The sequence below is a fragment of the Fopius arisanus genome, unplaced genomic scaffold, assembly GCF_000806365.1.
Source record: "Fopius arisanus strain USDA-PBARC FA_bdor unplaced genomic scaffold, ASM80636v1 scaffold00031, whole genome shotgun sequence".
Classification (NCBI taxonomy): domain Eukaryota; kingdom Metazoa; phylum Arthropoda; class Insecta; order Hymenoptera; family Braconidae; genus Fopius; species Fopius arisanus.
Window position 1 is genome coordinate 355824 of NW_011887770.1, and position 21318 is coordinate 377141.

At 41.2% G+C, this 21318-nt stretch overlaps 1 protein-coding gene across 1 annotated transcript; it reads left to right on the top strand.

Moving 5' to 3' along the window:
• Positions 1-30: 30 nt before the first annotated feature.
• Positions 31-16577, top strand: LOC105265629 (runt-related transcription factor 3-like). Its single transcript, XM_011303206.1, has 7 exons — positions 31-1046; positions 1432-1662; positions 8725-8838; positions 9307-9393; positions 14975-15184; positions 15253-15432; positions 15502-16577. The coding sequence occupies exons 1-7, from the start codon at positions 740-742 to the stop codon at positions 16209-16211; spliced, it is 1839 nt and encodes a 612-aa protein (XP_011301508.1). The 5' UTR covers positions 31-739; the 3' UTR covers positions 16212-16577.
• Positions 16578-21318: the final 4741 nt, after the last annotated feature.

Here is a 21318-nt window from a genome sequence, read left to right on the forward strand (position 1 = left end):
GTATCTCACTCTGACTGTTGGGATGTGAAAATGGTTTGGTGGGAGGGACGGTGGTGGTGTGGCCTCAAAAATACACCGCAACCACACCGCGCGGCTCCACCGCAGAAGCCACCACCACCTTTCCACCGCCCAAACGAGACCGCGTTTTCCAGTTTAACATCCTGACTATCAGTTGAGATCATCCCAGTTGTCCTGAGAAACATCATCATTCATCAAGAATATCTCCACTGGTTGACGCTTGTTCAAACAATTCTCACAGCGATTTTCAATCAGTGATCAGTGATGATAGCTGACAGTACTTGTGATTATCTTGTGGTGATTATGATGAGTACTAGTGATTAGTCCACGTGAAGTATTTATTTATTGTCTGTGATATCATTGACTTGGAGGAAGGGTGAAGTGGATGGAGAAGGTTCACAGGATTCGATGGCAATTCACTTGGAAAACGGAGAAAAATACGAGCGGTGACGAGGGGAAATAAGAATTTGCAAACAGATCTGGGGGCTGTCCTTGTCGGGATAATGAAATAAGGATCAAAGGGAAGAACGTATTTGGGTCTGGATGTGGAGTGGGAGTGTGGGGGTAATAGAAGTCGGGGAAAGAATCTGGGAAACAAATTCAATTGTTGGATTTTATTCTTTTTCTTGGGGAAGAGGCTACGGATATTTGGTGAATTCTCGGTGACTCTTGGACGGCGGTTGGAGATTTATTTCGAGGGGCTGTCAATGATCTTGAGCTCATGACGAATCCTTTGAGAGATGTTCGTCCTGAGGAACGGCCTCATGGAATTGATTATCAGGAATCCAGGATACCTCGCAATCAGTCGTTAACTGGCATCAATCCTGCTGGACATATTTTTACCTCGAGGCTCAGGAAGGCTAGGGTTTCTTCTAGTAGGAGGAGAATGCATATCTCTGATGAGGCTAATGCTCAGGGAAATGCCAGTGGAAATCAGGGAAATGATTATGCACTCACTGCTGATCTCCTCGCTGAGAGAACACTCGATGGACTTCTCGCTGAACATCCTGGAGAGCTCATTCGAACTGGTGAGATATCTATTTTAGATTTAGTGCACAAATCTCATCCCAATGATTCCAGCTAAATTTATCACAATCAGATAGTTTAAATAATTTTGGATGAAAGAATATGGGAGTATAATCTACCAGATCACAGCGAGAAAAATTATTTGGGAAAATTTGTTGTGCTGTCGATGAAAATGATTGATAATTTTGGTGAAAGTGCGAGACAATTGGATGATTTTAAGTGGAATTTTGAATCTGTTAATTTTTCAAATATCTGAGTAATTTTCGGTTTGAAAATTGAGTATTAAATGCAATTCAATCGTTGACAGAAAGAAAAATTGGGAAAATTTTGGGAAATTTAATAAAATAGCAGCAGTGAATAGTGATATCTGTTTTTGGTCTGTCGTAGGCTGTCCCCACGTCGTCTGCACAGTTCTTCCTAACCACTGGAGATCGAACAAGACTCTTCCAGTGGCGTTCAAGGTAGTTGCCCTCGGGGAAGTCGGTGATGGCACCCTGGTGACAATTCGTGCAGGAAACGACGAAAATTGCTGCGCAGAATTGCGCAACTCAACGGCCCTGATGAAGAACCAAGTCGCCAAGTTCAACGATTTGAGGTTCGTCGGTAGAAGTGGAAGAGGTGAGTGGTGAAGTTCACGATAAAGAATTTTAAATGTGCAAAGTACTTTGACATCTACGTTTTTTTTCGTAAAAGGACCCGGGACTGTTGATTCAATCCCTAAATCATTCAACTTTCCGAAATTGTGTACATTAGCGTTAGGTCTCTTTTATCACTGGGACAGGACCACTCCGTCTCTCCCTGAATTAAGGATTCGAGAGGTCCTTATTTCGTCCTCATTTTTTATTCAAAGACTTCACCTTTTTTTTGCCTCCATTTATCGTGCGATTCGGCGTCTTTTGGCATTCAGATGCCAGCGGACACCGGGGATTTTTAATTCTTCTCGATTATGTCAATTATTCAGAGGTCTGAGAGGTTTGTTTCAATCTCTCATAAATCTTTACTTCCATTTTTGCCGTTTACTTCAAAGATTTTAGCTATTTCATCGCGAAGTGGTAAACTGGCGTAGTTATGTTCTGTCGAGACCCCTCTTTCGCCGATTTCTCGGGATTGAAGAAATAAATCGAATTTTTTGTCAAAACATTTTTTATTGAAAAATCTGAGAGCTATAAAAAAGGTATCAATGAAAATATCGGTATCTCCCTTCAATTCCGAGATATTCGCTGAAAACTGGTCTCGACATAAACACACTTCTCCAAGCTCAAAGTTTTATTGAATTTATTTATTTAAAATTGACAGTTTTTTATTTTAAAACATCAAATTGTTCTGGATTTCTGGTAATTAAAAGACAATTGTCAAATTCAAGAGATTATTTATTATAATATAAAAGGGGATGAAAATTTGTATATTTTTGGGATTGAAGGAAATAATTTGTAAGAGCTGATTTGCTGGGAGTGAATTTTTTTTTCGCGGTTAATACTAAAGAGTAATTGCTATCATTACCGATTTTCGAAGGGTTCCGTTGGTTTTTATCAAGTTTTCCGTGTCTCAGGACCGGGGAGGAGACAGGGTAACGAGACGTTCTTTAATTCTTTTAATTCCCACTGAACGAGCAAACTCGAGATCCCCCGGACTGACAAACACAAATACCACTGGCAAGATGAGTAACGAAAAGCGGATCCCTCCCCGGGTTCTGCGTTCTGGAGACATTCCAAGGAACTCTCGCAATCGGAAAATAGGAGAGGGAAAAAGGAGTGGAGGAACGCAAGTTTCAAGGAGTCACGGACGTACGCGTTTAACGAGGGGGCGTTCGACTTGTTTATGGCAAATTGGAAAAGGAAATTGCGGACTCGTGGATATTCACTCGTTCTTCTCTGATGGGTTGTGAATTTTTTCCCCTTCCACGCGGTTAATATTGACTTTTTTTTATCCATTTCATCCGCGACTGTCAAACGGCTAAATTTTTTTTCATCAACAATACGTAAACATTCATTTGTCTACATTTTCCTATTATTTTTTCATTTCCATTCAAAAATATTTAGAATATAATCCGTACCATTTAATTTGAAACTTAAAAAATATTTAATTAATCGGTTAATGTAGATTTAATCTGATAAATTATTGTGTTGTAAAATTATTTCAGTCGTCCGGAGAATTTTGGAAGAATCTTGATAATTGACAGTTGTCAATTGGACTTGACAACTTGATTTATCTAATCGATTTTAAATATTGAATACATCAGTCGTGAAAGATATTTTCTCTCAGTGAAATTCTTTGGAAAAATCAGAAAACTCTAGGTGAAGATTTTTTTGTTCCCCAGTAAATCGCGGATGAGGAGCACATTTCCAGTTGACGAGGGGGTGGAGGGGGTGGAGGGGGTGGATATCAAGAGGGGGCAAAAGCGAGTGGTTGGCTGTAAGCGGCTTTGGTTTCCATGGCAGTAAGCCCTCATTACTGTATTACGGCGAGCCCCAACTACCACCCGTGGGTAAATGCACCAGGAAATCCCCCCAACGGGCCCCATCTTCACCTGGGGGGCACGAGCAAAAATTGGCCTTAAAAAAAAAATCCACCCCCATCTCTCAGTCCCTGTGGAAACGAGTGGAATAATCTTTCGGTTATGAACAAAATGGGGGATGATGGCGATATGAAAAATTATATGGGAAATTTTTTTCGTCAGAGAAACACTGAAAATAGTTTCGGGTACATCCACGGGGTAAATCTCGATTTATAATGTTTACGTTGTAACCGAGGGCCATTCTCATGGGGTGCACAGGTGCTTCACGGTTTATAAAGCCATCCGGGGGCTGCGGTGTTGACCACGAAAACCCAACGGAAAATGGAAATTGTTGGGATTCACTAAATTAACGGATAGCGCTGAGGTGCTCTGAATTCTGAGTTCAGAATTTGTCGCGCCATTTGTCTTGATGATTATTCTGATTTCAAATTCCAATCACTCGATGCAAAGAATTAATTAATTTCCATTTAAACAAATGGTAATTCAATTTTTTTTATAAAATAAATTGTAATCAATTATTTGTCAGACAACAATTCTCCAAAAATTTTGATATATTGTTGTAGATTTTAGTTGTTCAATAAATTTTATTTATCCAATAAATTTTTTTACATATGCCCATATAATTATTATGGGCACACGTAAAAAAAATGGAAAAATTAGTGGAAGAGATGGAAAAAGGGAGATGAAAGGGCAGAGTCCAGTCGTAATTTTCAGGAATACTCTTTGTAAACTAATAAATCCATCGTTAATAACCAGAATGATTGATCTACTCCGAAATACAATGAAAGATATTCAACCCTTCCTCCGTGAGGATTCGATACCATCCGAGTATTAAGAGGGGTGGACTCTCATAGTTCAGGATCTAACTGTCGATACATCTGGATAGCGACTTTTTTCCTTCGAATTCAAATGCACTCTCATCCCCTTGCTCCGTATTTTTAACCCCCGTATTTCATGGCGCTCCTTTCCTCAGGCTTTTATTATTTTTTTTTCCAGAGCCCACGATAAAACACAGGTAACTCCGGTATTTATGCGATGTGCACGGGATTTTTATGCGTACAGGGGGTCAGGGTTGAGGCGCATCAGATTTTTTTTTCAACTGGAAAACTTGAGGGGGTGGGAACTGTGACTCCTAGCACCGGGGGGTTGACGCTAATCCGCCGTCGAGGATGCTGAGAGCTCGGAGACAGGGAAAATCTGACGAGGATGATAATGTTACAGAGAACTCTCTTGTTGGTTATCTTTTATCTGTTGGACTTACAGGGGGTGAAAATTTTCCGCATTTCCCGGGACGTCTCAACCCCCTGCATGCGTAAAAATTATATTTTCAGATTTATCTGAATAATATCCAGATATATGAATATATTTTATATATTTTATATATATATTCAAGATATATGTCTAACGCTCATATCCTATCCTATTATAATCCTATTATAAAAAGGGCAAACATCGAGACTATCGATATCTCGAAACTCTGTCACGCTTACTCCTCATTGGTTCAGTCATCTGAGGCGGCTAATTTGAATTTGGAACTCATTTAGATTAACAATTTTTAATCGCGATTTTTATAATTACAGCGCGCGGTGGCGCGTTCGTTCTCGTAATTTAAATATTTGATATACAAGTAGAATATATGAGATATATCTTTGGGGTACTTGTCCCGCGCGGCGTGACTAATCCGCTGATTAATAATTAATATTATCACGATATTTAATTAGGTCGATAGGTCGGGAGTGAGGAATGCCGTGCATTCAGAAGCTTCTCCACGGTACAATAAAAATCTAAGCAAGATGGTAGGAGCATCTTTCCAAGGCCACAGTTTACTGCCATGGGGGTGATGCCATCCAACTATCCGTATAACTCGTGAACGATGTCAGGCATTTTAGGGGTTGGTGTTTATGAGGCATTATGTGTAACTCCCTGGAAGAACCATCTCCAAACGATCCCCATTCCTCGCCTTATTTCGTCCCTTAACTAGACGTACAGCATCTGCATCACACGTTGTTGCCAGATGATATTCATCTGAGCTTGGTATTTATTTTTTTATTTACGTCGTACCAGGGAAACGATTGGAAATTTATATTAGATTGTCTTCAATAGTTGTGTTTATATTTTGAATTTTTATGAGATTACCAGAAAAATGGATATAATCCAAGAATTATAATTGTGGTATAGTTTATTTACTGGAATTATATCGTTAATATACCCAATTTATATTTATATATTTATATATTTATATATATATTTTTTCTGGGAAATTTACGATTGAATTAAAAAATGAAAAATATTAAATTTCTCTGAATTATCATTATCATTAAAATAATTATAAACGAAGGAGTATTAATTAAGATTTGAAGTCATCATATAAATCTTCTTCGATGTCAGTTCTTTTTTTTTCTCTCTGTGTACATGATATCAAAACATTGAGGCGTTTACATAAGAATCACCTGTTAAAAATTCCCCTGTTTGCGAAAACGCGCACACATATCGTCAAGCCGACGGAGGGAATCGTCGGGATCGCTCCTTCCAATGTTTGTCCTGTTTTATAATTCTGACATTTTGACTACTGACGTGTGCGAACTCAACGAGTTTGCAGAGGCCTTATTTGAGGACACATCGCGTGCGGAGAATTCGCCTGAATTTTATTACGGATCAATTATCCCCATTAAATAACGATTAATCTCATGATAATTATATTATATATTATATATCTATATCCATCTGATAATAATTATTATATTATTAACTATGTATTATATTTACATTGGCTAAAAATTGATTTCGATAAGTCGAACTTATCCGAGTATTTATCATTTCGCAACCGCAAATTAGATTGTCTCTTTAATAATTAGATAATTAGATAATTATATAATTGGTTAATCATTTTACTATATTAGAGATTGAGATGATTGAATTATTAAGATTGAAAGATACAGGGAGACGTGATAAATATGAATAAAACCAAAAATAGTGGGCAGTCCGGGAAGTTGTGAACAAGTAGAAACGGAAGGTATGAAGTCAGACGGTCCGATATGTCCGGCTTTCGTTAATGGATAATCGCAACTGTCGTTCACGTGTCCGTAAAAGTTTTTCAAATAAATGACGACGAATGGGCATGAAGGGTGATTAAAATCTGAGCGGATTCACGGATGTGCGCGGAGCCAGAAAACGAGACGTTCTAATATGCGAGAGACTTCAGAAGACTGAAAACGCGATAAAAAAAAAAAAGAAAAATACTGGAAAAAAAAAACAGTGATATTAACATATGTTGAAAAAAAGAACAGACGAAAGTACAGGAGATGGACAATATTCCGAACTTGATCACGGGAGAAGGTGGAGGGCTAAAAATAATGTTTAATCGGTAGAAAAACTCAGGGTGGATTCAGTGATCCGGGGAAAAACAATGGCACTTCCCTCGTTCCTCTCTCTACCATCCCTTAGCACTCTCACGGCCACTTGGGAGGGTGGATTTTTTAATTTTTAATTGGAAGAAGGAGGGGGAGGAAAATAAACGAATGCACGATGGGAAAGAAACACTGAAATGCCAGACTGAGATAACGCGTGCGGTCGTAATGGGACGCTCATGTTGACATCGGATTTACGTATCTTGAATAAATCCTTTCTTTTTCATTTAGTTTTTGATTCCCAGCTCAGCCGATTTTTCCTCATTTTTCTCATCACGAAAATCCAGCTAAAGGAATCTAAAACTTCTTCACGAATTTAGTTTACAATTCCGCAATTTATTTTATTTTAATAGCACATGGAAAAAATTATATTATCTCTCATAAATAAAATTTATAACAATATATTCAATAATTCTCATGCAGCATATACATATATTATAATTATTTTCAAAAAATTGTTTAGGGAATTATATTGTTATATTATTAAATAAATTGTATTATATATTATAATTATAATTAACAAAAGTTGTTTTGTTTTCAAGCTATACCTTTTTTATTTATGAAAAAAAATGGTCAAGAAGTGCATCGATTTTCCAAGCACCGAGCATTCTTGAAAGTACAGTAGAAATAAATTTCCCTCTCTTAAAACTGCAGACAGGCGACGTATGCTCTGCAACTTAAATGTCGTGGTTCACCATAAAAAAGCCCGGAAACAGCCGCCCCCCACGTTCCACGAAAGAGCCTCTGGTCATAAAATAAAAACATGCAACAATAACACGAGCACGAGTGCGTTATGAATTTCAATGGTGTAAAAGGGCCGACGGTTCGGCATTTATCTTGATGGTTCACACGTTGCAGAAGTTCCACCTCCAGATTTCCCTCACAATTCCACCGATCGCCAATTTTAATCGAGAGCTATCGAAAAAAACAACATGGAATTAAAAAGAAAAATTCCCATCGAATTAATTCGATCAATAAAACACACGCATGTACCGGAATATTTTCTCCCGATTGGCGAACGAATAAAAAAAAAATGTAAAGTTATTTAAATAGTTGGGGTAAACATCGCCGCAGCGGCGCCATTCAGTTTTCACCCCTTACTTCCGGCACATTTGTGTTTTGCGCCCATCGATCCCACGCGACATTGGCCATTATGCGAATTCCCCCTCATCATCTCCAAAATTCATCCGACGAGAAGAAAGTATCCATCAGAGCCAGTCCAAAAAGTACAACAAGCGGAAAAACGTAAATAAAAGCCGTCAGACTGAAAATAGCGTTCAAGTGTAACGAACTGTTTATAAAACATAACATTTGCCTAGTCTGATGTTTCGCATGACTATGACGCCTCCGGATCGTGCGAAAGTAGTAAAAACATGAAAAAAAAAAAAAAAATGTGTGAAATGGGGTGGGACGGGAGAATGGTTGGATAAAAAATAACACGATGCCCCGACAGAATTGGATTTGAATAATGAAAGCGTGAAAAAACCGTAGAAACCAAAGCTCTACCCGCACCTTTATGGTTTTTCATTCGTTTTCGCGGTTGAGCTATCGTCCCACTGGGGTAGGAAAAGCGTTTTCCATTTTTTTTTCCCCTCTCTGAATATCAAGTTGATGCCAGCGCGGAAACGAGCCATTTTTTTATGATTCGTTGCGATCGTTAATTGGATTGACAAAGTGGTGATGAAGGAGTGGATTCGCGTGATTTGTTGGATCGTTGGAGTAGATTGAGGGTTGATCAGTCGATGTTATTGTTCTCAGGTAAAAGCTTCACTCTGACGATTATGCTGCAGACTCAACCGCCGCAAGTCGCTACATTATCTAAAGCAATCAAAGTGACTGTTGACGGACCCAGAGAGCCCAGGTCGAAGACGAGTAAGTAGAGCTGAGACTTTAACTTCAAACTTGAGACTTTAAAATGTCTTGATGAGAATCTTCTGAAAGTTTTGGCTTGGGGCTGCAAGTTAAATCTTTGAGAAGTCATAATTTCAAACTTGTCAAGTACAAATTTAAAGACCTTGAAGACTCTAAAGTCTTTAAAGTCTTTGAAAACTTTGAAGACTTTAATGTTCAACTTGAGATTGTCTGACTCATTCTGAGTCCTCTTCCAAGTCCTTCCTTCAATCTTCTGGAAGCGTCGAGTTGAGTTGAGTTGAGTTGAGTTGAGTCTCAAGTTCGGACTTTTAAAGCTTCGAGTCAAGACTTGAATTGTCCTTGAACGACTGCGTGATGTCAGGACTGGTTGAAATGAACGTGTGAGAAATGACCAGGAATTTTTGATAGGACTGTAGAAATTTCTGAAATTGTTTACGACCGCCTAAAGAAACCAGCTCACGTTTTCAGGACAGCAGGCCTTTCATCCCTACCACTATGGACCACGGCCATTTCCCTTCGGACACCCTCAGGACCCGTTGGGATTCAAGCTGTCCGGTAAGCTCTCCTACTCCACAGGAAAATACCAATTTTCATCACCAAGAAGTTCACCCTCTTCATCATTCCCAAAATACATGTCCTTTTCGGTGGAGACTTCAGCTACCCTCACGTCGATAGTGTAACGAAGTTTACTGCCTTAACCACCCTCTTGCACTCAGATTAGACTCACCCCCGTACTCCTCAATTGAAACACTCCGTCCTTTGACACCACATCCCTGTCCCTCCTCAGCACCACTTGCCTCTCTGTCGTCTGATGATTCAACGCCATCACCTTTGCAAGGTGGAGTGTCAAAATTGGGTGACAGAATCGAGTTTTCCTGCTGCTCCTGGGGGAAAATACTGATTAACCAAAGCATATCGCAAGATCGCACGTCCAAACAACTCGAGTCAATTCGAATCAGGTGTCACAGTCTGTCTGACTCAACCAAATGTCGAGCTGTCGATTTTTTGACCCGCTTCAACTCCACCTTTCACCTTGAGTCAAATCTTCTGATTGATTCAAGTCGCATTGTCCTTGATTTACCCCCCCCCCCCCCCCTCCTCGACTTTATTCAAATTCATTCAAATTGATTCAATCCCGATTCAAGTCGGACTCAAGTCTTTCCACATCTGTTCTACCCATCCAAATGAATAACCTCCAAGTCCTTCAAGTCATCTTCTGCCCCAACCAATTAAAATCAATGCTGTTTGGTGTGCGATCTGCAAGTAAAAAATCCTCGATTCCCATTCGCGAATCATCTGCTTGATCCCCGAATTTTCAATTGTCGGATTTATAAGGGAAAAATTGGAATGACGAACAAATCGGTACCGAAGTCCGCAATTTTGACGGGGGACTAAAATTCCACCAAACTGCCCCGTGGCGAGGGGGCGGGCAGGGGTGAGCGCGGAGGAGTGCAGGGGTTGGTGAGAGGGAGGGGGAGGGAGGGCTTAGACTGAAGAGGGGACAAACTGATACTGGTGCACCGACAGTGTATTGTTTCGGCATGATAAGCAGCTTAACGGAAGTTCCCTCTGCCTCCGCAACTCCTCCACCAATCTCTCCACCAACTCCCACGCATTTTACCAACTGTGTACCACCCTCCTACCACCCCACCGCCCCCCCCAACGATCTTTTTCAACGAGACTACTGATGGAGCTGTCCCATTCCCATGGGATTGGTATGTTGGAAATTCACCCTTCGATCTCTGTTACTAACCCATTCTGTTGGAACTTCCCTTTTCTTTTTTTACGAATGTTGAATCATCTTTCGGGGATGGAGGCGGGAGGGTGGAGGAGGGTAGCATGATTTTTCATGACTTGTCATGACTTGTCATAGTGGTTTACATGATAAACAATTTTTTCACATAATCTTCGGAATCTTGGAAAGTTTTAATTGGGCGAGGTCAAAGCGGAAGGAAGAGGGGGATGAGGAGGAAAGGGGGTGGTATTGAATGGTTTAGGGCAGATTTTTTTGACTTTATTGAAATTGATTAAAGTAATTGTTTAGGATGATGTTTGGAATTGAAATTATTTTTTTTTTTTCGGATCAGGGTAAATTATCTATTTCATTTTTACTCGCGGCATTACCATCAGATCCCCGAGTCTAATGAAACGTTCATTCAAATTATTTGCCGCCACGTACCGATTCAACCCTTTCACTGGAGTCTTCTGGATTTTGTCCAGAGATTGCGCCACTGGTCAGTCCGGTCAGTGTGAATCCCGGATGTTCATACACCGACGAACACGTGAAAATCAGTAGGTGTATCGCTGGCACGTCGAGGGTGGATTTTCCAGGGGTGGTTTATTAGATATCCTCTGAGAAAAAAAAAGTAGGTATGAGGGGGAGGCGTTTGATAAGGAGCGAATGCGTCAGTGGAGGGTGTCAAATGCTCGATGAAACGAACCCGAAGGATGAAGACCTCTAGGGGTTGTTAAGGTGCCCATTGAGGTGTAACTAGGGGGATGTTATTAAATTTCGTTCGGCCTACCTCAGCAAGTTGGGGGAGAAGCCAGTATTTTCGGGTGTGGGTGGGGGGATTTACGAGGGGGGGGAGAATATGCCGAGGGTGGAATACAATGAGGTCCAGTGAGAAGTGCACTTACACTCGAAAAAATTACTTTCACCAAAAAATCACAAAATATAATACGAAAAATCAAAAGAAAATTATAAACATTGAAATGACAATTGAAATAGTAAATGAACTTGAGTTTTAAAATAATATAATTTAAAACAAAATAAATATAATCTGAAATAAATTGATTCTTTCTGGAAATGCGAGATCTCTCGCGAGCCGACGGTTTCACCTATAAATTGAATCGCGTAAGAATGAACTCGAGAATGACTGGGGAACTTTAAGGATTGGAATTTCCCGGTCGGTGATTAAGACGGAATGACTGAAAAACTCAGAGAGAAAATAGAGACGAGAGGAGACAGAGTTCTGTGAAGATCATTCTCAAGATTGTCCAAGAAAGCACCCTCATCACCAGCGGCACATCCCTCCCGCGCTCGTTTCCGTTTTTTTTTCTTTTTTTTAAAAAAAAAAACCAACCCTGCTCACTTTTCTATCTCGTCAGTTTCATTCCCGCGGAGTTGAAGGGGATGAAAAATCGCGAGAACCCTGGGATTCGAGTTAACAAGAACACCGCGTACTTCCTCTTACTCCTCTCTCCCTCCACCTTTTTGTCAGGCTTCCTTTTTTTTTTATCACAATCCACCCCGTGTCAATTAACCCGCCCCCGAAGGGCGGTTGGAACCGGAAAAATCGCAGCCCCTGTTTCAATAAGGTGGCCTTTACCTCATTTGGGGGAGATTGTTAGGAGCGTTCAGTTTAAAACTGTCGTGGCCCCTTTACCGTTTCCTCCTTTTAAGTTGCGATCGCTTTCCAGTAAATTCACGTGGCAATTTTTACTCGCCTGGATGTCAGAGGGGTTGATCCTCACTGGAGAATTCATTGTTAATTAATTCGTAAGATTTTTTTTTTTGAGGATCTTTTCTTTGCACTCTACTGGGTCTTGTCACCTTTGTTGTTTTGGCTCCTCTAACTTCTCGTTGGACTGGTACATGGCTTGGTTTAATCAGCTCGGCTGACCAGACCTCGTCCAGTTTGTTGAACAACTCTAATGACACTTCGTGAACTTTACAGCCCTATAGGTTACCGGATTATCTGCTGAGAATAAATAGCAAGGGTCGCAGCAATATGTCACTCGAGAGACGTCAGATCAAAGTTCATCGAAGAATATTTAAAGGAGAAACTCCACACGACAAAATAGCTAGCATATGCGTTCTCTATATTCTCAACTATATTCTGCCTGACTGCCCGACCTTTTTATCGTAATTTATTCATTCAAATAATTAAAATATTTATAGATTAAAATTGTTAAAATTGGTAATAGATCTTCAAGTGATTAATTTTGTTGTTTCTTTATTGACTTGTTTTTGGTAGTTTCTCCAGCTGTTGGGATGATATTCTGAGGAAAAAGTTGATTCTCCAGAATTTTTTTTATCATCCGCGGAATGGATGGTATCCAGGGTAAGGTACAGACGCGATAATGAGACTGGGCATAAAAGGCTAGGGGAGAGGGTACCGCTCGGCAAAGACACCAAAGACTACGACCAACTGGTAAAATAGAAGGGAGAATAGTAGACCAAGGCAAAAGGAAGAATAGATGGGTTGAAAGAAACAAGGGATGGGGTCTGTAGATACTAGAGAAGGGTTTTCACCCCTCCGACAAGGGGTTAACGCCTGGAATAGGAGGACCATTCGTTTTGCATAGATTTGAATAGCTAAAGAAAACGCGTAACCATTTCAAATTACTTTATTACCTCAAGTACCTCGATAAGATTAACCGACATATTTTCCATTTTCCCGATCTTGTAATCAGTCTCTTTCATCCTCGACCGGTCAATTTCTTAGAGTCTCTTATACGAGGGGCTTTTACACAGCAAAATCCAATGCAAGCTCGTACATCACTCTACATTCTTCCCGACTTCGATACGCGGAATAAGGGAAAGGGATGGCTTGGGGGGTAGCTCCACTGAAACCCCACAAAAGCCGTAACATTTAAGCTCAACATTTCTCACTCCCTCAAAGGGGTTAAACTTTGGCCTCCTTGAATCCCCTTTTCCAACCTCTTTCCAAGAGCCCCACTCTCATTAGTCTCCATTTGTTTTCGAAATTATCACCCCCATTTTCACCCTGCATTCATCTCATCCATCCTTACCGAGCGCGTATTAAACTTCATTAAATAATGATTAACGAAGAGGTCAATCGTACTTTCATTTTGTATTTTATTTTTGATGCGCCTGTCGAAAAATGTCAAGTTGATAGTGAGACTTGACTTGTTCGTGATTCATGAAATTTTCAACAAAAATCCCTGTAAAATTCTACATCCTTCACCATCTCTTCACTGGCAATGCCTTAATCCTCTCATAACCCTTCCTCCGCTATAACGCAATCTAAAATCCAGCATAAATACAGCGGAAATGGTTTGCCAGTAATAGTGAATGTGACTATCACGGCTGCACTCGTGGCTTCAGTGTGCGGTGGTACGCGAGAGATAGTGGTGTCCTCTGTCTGCCATCGTGCGCAGCTTAAACGAGAGCTTAAAAATTCACTGCCCCCCCTCTAGGGTATGGGCACTCGGTGTTGCTCTTTCATTCTCTTCCATTCTCCTCCATTCTCTTTCACTCTCTTTCACTCTCTTTCACACTCTTTCACCCGTTTATCCGTCGATGCTCTGGTGGCCGATGGCGCCGGTAGCTCCCTCATGCGGAGTTTTTATTAATTATTTGAGCGTCTCTCCCTGTTCCTCTCATCCCTCTCGCCCACGGAGTTTTCAACATCCATCCCCCTGTCACCCTCCCCCCTTCCCCACCACTTCCCCACTTACTCACCTTTCCCAAAAGCTCGTTGCAGGGGTTTGCGGCCAGCCAATCCGGCCGGCCGCAATCTCCGCGAGGTACGCCCACGCGCCAGTGACTCGGTTTCCTACCCCACCCCAAATATCAAACCTTCCCCTTCTTTTTAACTTCTAACCCCACCTGTATACCACCTTTTCCTACTCTTCATCCACCCCCACTCTTAAAAGCTCCCACTACCGTGTATTCTTCTGTCCTTCAGTGCTACCCCTTCGTTACCATCATCACTGGAAATACCAGTGGAAGGGACAGTATTGGTGAGGACACACGTGAAACTGGTGAGAAGGTGGGAGTTCTCTCATATTGTCCCACTCCACTTGGGAATCAATTCCACCACACACTGCGCTTTGGTACAGAGTCGCCAACAGCCACCGCTCGCTGGATTTTCAGGAGCTTTTCCGGATTTTTTCTTTCTCTTTCATTTTTCTTCTTTTGCTCCAACTGGGCCACACAGATGACGATATAATCTCCTATTGATCATTTCACTTTCCACCTCTTCTGTCTTTCAACTTCACTGACCCTTCCAGCACATTGTTCTCGTATTCCTTTTGCAGAGTCAATTCCAGTTTCAATATCAATGAATTTTCCGATAGTCATGACAGCCATCAGAGGCATTCATTTGTGGTTCCGAATCTTGAATGAAAAGATAATGGTGTTGATGATGGTTGATGTTGATAACAGGACTGCCACATCTCGGTCTTGAGCAGGCTGGTGGGCAAGGGTGGGGTGGTCTTCCTAGAGGGTCTCTACCCCCTCACTGTCTTCCGCCACCACCGGGTCACCTATCGCAGCCACATCCGCCACCGGGCGCCGGTGGCACAGTCTCTGCCTTCAACCCCTTCCATCACGCCATCGAGCAAAGATCACCTCGACTGCCAGTTTCTAATAGCGGTAAGAATGAAACTCAATTCCAATGAAGCAGAATTATGGTCATTACGTTCTTTTGTTCCGTAATGCAGAATCAGCGAGGAACGACTTGGGGCCGATAAGCGTTGCTGTGCGGGAATCAGGGCAAGCAGACTCGCCGGCCAATTCTGGTCCTGGATTACTGACAACTGCATCAGTCACAGTACCAACACCACCTGCCGAGTCGACGACAAATAACACCACTTCAAATTCACCTGGACATCACTTGCAAGGTATCCAATATCTTCCATTGCAGAAGACCGCCTGATTAATGAGAGAACTGAAAGGCTGAATTTTTTCAGGTCTTCATTTCCTTCGAGCACATCCGCTATTTGGATCGATATTTGCGCCACTGCTGCCTCAAACCCCTTGGCTGTACAATCCGCTGTCCTATCATCCACCTCAGTACATGGTGGAATCAGAGTGGCATAAACTCGCTGTTCACATGCAGCAACGTCTGCAGAGGCCGGACCACGCGAGCTTGGAGGATCTCAAGCAGTTGAGAAGTACGAGCGGCAGTCCAAGTGTGAGTTCCAGGGATGAGAGACGGAGGGAGGACGGTGATCCGGACGGCTTGAGGGACACCGAGAGTCCAGACGGCAGCATCGAAGTCGACGATAGAAATGATCAGGATCCCATATTCGAAGGCCGAAGCGAGGACTCATTGCAGGAACAGGAATCACCTCGTATTTCACCGGTGAGAAGTGACATGGAAGATAGTGTGAAAGAGGACTTCAGAGATACTGAGAAACGCTTGAGACCGAGTATTGAGAATTTGAATGACATTGATAGTCAGAATGAGGATCAGGCCGCACGTAGAAGCGATTTAGCCGTGAAAATACGGCTGGAAGGTACCGTTGATCTCAGTACCAAGAGGGGCCAAGATAAGGAGAATGTTGGTCAGGATTTGACGACGAGGAGAAAGGATGACGATGTTGATGTTGAGAGGGAGTCTGCTAGACCGAGAAAGGATAGAAGCCCGAAGCCCAGGCACGTCTGGAGACCCTATTGATGTTCGAAAATGAGCTTTCGCCTTTCAATGGACATCAATCAGCAATCAATTATTTGGTGGAGACATCTGGAGAATCTATGATTGGTTGGTGAGGGTGAATTTTATCAGATATGGGGGACTTCGAGGACTAACCAGGGTTTCATTGTTTTTTCATTCGGCATGTACAGAGAAATGCTTCTTTAATTTAATTTATTATGAGAAGGCTAAGCTATCAGGAATGATCATCGGTAATCTGATATCTCAATCGTCAACTTCATATAGAATGATCTCTAATTGTCATCTGTAAATAACTTAAGGTGTAAGAAAAATCCCGAATATTATGAATGAATTTAGTGTAATTATGATCATCTTGATGTTCTTTGGAGATAAAAGCCACAGAATGGAGCATCTTTATTTGGCAGAGTAATTAGGTTTTATCATGTTTAGGTAATGCCATCGAATAAATATCATTTGTTCCATCAACTTTACCTGATGATCCGTTTCTCATCCATTAGTCATCCTTTGTTTGGAGGAAGGTATCTCGTTATAAGCAACGATAACCTGCCATGATAGCGATCCTATTGGCAATGCTCTCCGTTCCAATCCAATAATTTCCTCGGTATTGCAATATAGGGTGGGAAAATATCTCCTCAACCCACAATCCTTATATCAGTCTATACATTCGAAAACAGTTCAACACAAGTTGATTCGTTTTTGGACGAATAGGCTAGGAAGCTATTTGTGATTGATGGAAATACAAAGCGAATGTGGCCGCACACATTGGAAGATAGCGGTGGTATGGGGTAGAAAATCGGGAGATAAAAAGCCCGCAATAACCAGTTTTCCCAAGCATTATTTTCCGATTGAGTTACGGATGTACGAATAAGCAATTACCCACTCGGTTGATACGTAATGTCTTTCGAAAGCTGAACCACTGTCCAATACCCAATCGAACACCAAATGTTATTCATGTCGGTCAACACGGAAAAACATTTATTCTCCAAATATATCTTGAAATATCTGAAATTGGTCGAGTTCGCATTAAAAAAATCGATAAAACAATCGTTTTTCGACGGGCGGCGGAGGCCGATCAATCCGTCGATTCGGCTACTCCAAAAGTAATCCATTCTAATCTCTGCCATCCTGAGGGTAGGACAAAAAATATTTCGTCAAAAAGTCGATCGAATGACCAATTCACCAGATGGTAAGTAAATTTTTTGATTTTCATTGAGTACTACTGAAAAATCCGTGTCGTCATTAAATCCATCAATACCCAAGACTTCAGCCAATTAACCCGGGTCTCGTTTTCGAATGAGTCAGTTAATGGATTTATTTCAATACCAGAGCTGGGGGGGAACACGAAAAGTGAGGTTATGTTGGCAAATCGATCGTATCGGACGGACGAGCACGGGACACTATTTTTTTTACCTCTATTTTTTTCCCTCCTTTTTTTTTACCCCCAATCCGCGGGTACACGCTGCTGGTCGGGTTATCGCAACAAACTACCCCAATGACGACACGATTAAAATTTCACGGGTAGGGGGACACGATAGAGACAGAGAACAAGGGTGAACAGCGACGAGTGCATAGTGGCGCAGCAACGCGGATATGTTCGGAACAAACCTGTCTCATAGCGTGTTCACTCGGTAGGTTCGTGTATATGCCTACCTCACACCAGTTGAAAATATTTTGGCCTTCCCCATACTATCCTTTTTGGTATTCCCCTTTCGCCTCCAACGTTTCAAGGGAGGGGGGGGGGGGGGGGGGGGGGTGATTGGTACGCGACCGCAGCCACCCACAGTTTTTAATACACCCGCACCTGCACACATGGTGAGAGTGGACAACAGAGTGAGAGTCGCATGCAACTCGTCTCCGTCGCTCTCGTGTCCGGTCCAACTATCGACCCCTCAATTCACCCTCCTTTGCATCAACGTCACGACAAAACTGGATTGATTCATCGATTGTACATCCGCTCTAAATGTCCAGCCAAAATGCCGACAAAGAGTCTATTATACAATGATACACCGAAAAAATAAAATACAACTCATTCCCTCATTTTGGAGAACTTGACGTGGGACTTTAAGTGTTGACTTGACTGACGTGTGACGGGTCAAGTCTTGATTCAAGTTATTGAATTCTCAAGTTGAAGTGAGGGTTAAATAAATTTTATTTCCGCTGCACGATTGTCCTTCATCAGCGAAACACTTGTTTCCATTTATATAATCTTCGAACTGGATGTGACTGGTGGATTAAAAATAATTTGAATGCCACGAAGAGCTGAGGCTGCCCGAAGAACCTAGACAATCATCAGTGTAATCCGATTAACTGAGAGAGTGGATATTTCTCCCCCTCACGGTAAAAAGGGTTGCAAGGATAAGAGTAAAGAAAAGGAAGTCGGGTTAAAATATCTGGCGCGTAAATAAATTATAGCGGGTGGAAAAAAAAAATATATATACGAAGAAAAAAAAATCGGGGGAGAAGCGGCATCTCTCGACAGGGTGGAACGTAGTTCCGGCTAGTGTACAGAGGCGTCTGAAAGAGGAAAGGGGTGAAAAGAACGGGATCTCAACCGTTTTTTTTCACCCCCTTTTTTTCACCCTGATTTTTTTTCACTTCCTCCGCATTACTCCAGCACCTTTCATCCTTCTTCCATTTTTCTCACCCTTTTTTCGTTCGGCTTCTCCCGTTTTTGAATTTTCTCCTTTTTTTTATCATCCCCCACTTACCTCCAACTCAACCCGCCAGAGCACTTTAGATAATAAGGCCACGATGCGAACGAAGGGGTAAATTGGGTATTCGTCCGAGGAATTATCTCACTAATTTCTTTAACGTAAGCGCCATTGCCATCATTATTAATAACACCACTTGACGATCCTCAACATTTCATAACCACGCAGCGCATAATTAATGTTTGGGAGAAGTGGAAAATAGATTAGGCCTGGAGTGATCAAGTCTGGCTAGATCCGGGGTTCAACCACTGGCGGTGAATTCTCCGGTGTCTCAAATTCCACTTAATGTCTTCTATTAAACGTCTCAAGTACTTTATCTCAAATTAAAATTAATACAATAATTAACTCTCACGTTGACACTTCAAAGTTTAAATAAAATTTCTACTATATACACGGAGAGAAATATTTAGTAAAAATTACGGAACTTTCAGTTCACTTACCGATTACGGAGTTGACTCGAAAAATTTAAGTGACGGTATCGTTATTTTTCACCGATAATTCAGATAAAAATTACGGAACACCGCGGAAAAATTCCGTGACCTTGGATAAAAATTACGTGACAGTTCCGTAAAATTTCCGACAACCACATTTTGCTCCAGAATTACGGAAAATCCACGTAATTTTTATTGAATATTTCTCCCAGTGTAAAATCATAAAAACCGAGTCTTTCAAGTCTCATATTGACACTGTAGCTTTTCACGATTAAAAGTCTCAAGTGAGTCTCAAGATAAAATTTGTAATCAATTTGAATTAATTCTGTGTCTCGGGAAAAAGTAATAGATCATTATATTAAAGTTGTAGACCTTCTCAGGAAGTTTTGCCGGGAGTTCCCAAGGTCTGCCACCTGACCGTAGGGTGTCATGTCCACCCCAAATTAGATTAAAGCCACCTCGGACCCTCGACATCGAACTTGTGAGCTGAGGCGAAAGGCGACACTTGGTCGGATCAAACCGGATATTGCCTCATACCATTTAACATCACATATTAAGACTCCGGATGACCCTGACACCTTCAATTCCCCAGAGTCCAAGGATTTTGTTAACCATTCCTCAAAATTTCGTCCACTCAATCCTCAAATGATTCGATCTATCAATTAAAAATAAATTTCATTCAATCAACGAATTAAAAATCAAATAGCTAGATCCCAAGAATCGACTCCAATCAAGAAGAAAAAATCCTTGAGTTCCGAGTCTCTTGATGTACCTCAGATAGACTCGGATCGATCATCAATTTAAAGTGGACTCTCTCGATTTGATTTATAATTAATAAATGAGTGAATGATTAATTATTCAATCGATGAATTAAAAATCGCAGGTCATGAGAGGATTTAATCTGGAGTCTTGAATTCAGGGATTCCCAAAATCTGGATTCTGCGCAAGGACTTGAATCAATCTTATTATTTTTAAATCCAACGCATTCCCCGGGATATTACAAGACCGTTAAAGGTCCTACCATTCCACTTGGGAACTAATAATAACAAACGATCGGACTATCTCTGTGTGAGTGAAAGGGGGTGAGTGGATCGTAATTCGTATAAATGATAGCGCGGCCGATCGACTAGGTCGAGGGGGTAGTGTAGCTAACACAGACACGTATCTATCGAAATGGCTCTGAAATTAGATCCCACCCCTCGAAAGGTCCGAGTTCGACAAATTCGGTTAGCCGTTTGTAGTCAAATGGGGGATGGGTGTGTTAGTATGGGGTGCAGTGAAAAATGAAGCCTGAGGTAATGCTCGAGAGGATACGCCCGACGGAGATTGTCTCAGATTCTTGCCCTTTCTCGGACAATCTTTCACCCCCCCTTCCCCAGAACATCTCAAATATATTTCAAAAATATACATATATAATAAATACTCCCAGTATCTCCAATTGCATTCATTGAAAATTTTTTTATTTATAAATAATAGAAAATATTCTACCGACAGTTTTTTAAATAAATTTCAATTCCTTCCTGATGTTTATTCTCGATACATCTTCATTCCCAAAATTTTGGATAGAAAAACTTTGATGCAGTTGTATTTTTTTATGAATAAATTAAACGATTGGTTTATTTAAGAATATTTTAAATTGCTGGCCTGTTCAGGCATCAACGGATAAATTTAATATGCGAGTATTCCTCCGTGAGTTTTTCCCAATTTTCGATTCACCGAAAAGTCCTTCATTTCCCGTGTCTGAACAGAGAAAGAGAAAGAGAAAGAGAAAGAGAAAGAGAGAAAGAGAAAGAGAAAGAGAAAGAGAAAGAGAAAGAGAAAGAAAAAGAGAAAGAGAAAGAAAAAGAGAAAGAGAAAGAGAAAGAACGACTGAAGCCTTTATTCTATCTCCTGAGACTATCAACTTCCACCATTCAATATTTTAATGTTACGGCTTTATGAGTCTTTGTCCTTAGCGCTCCCTTCCAG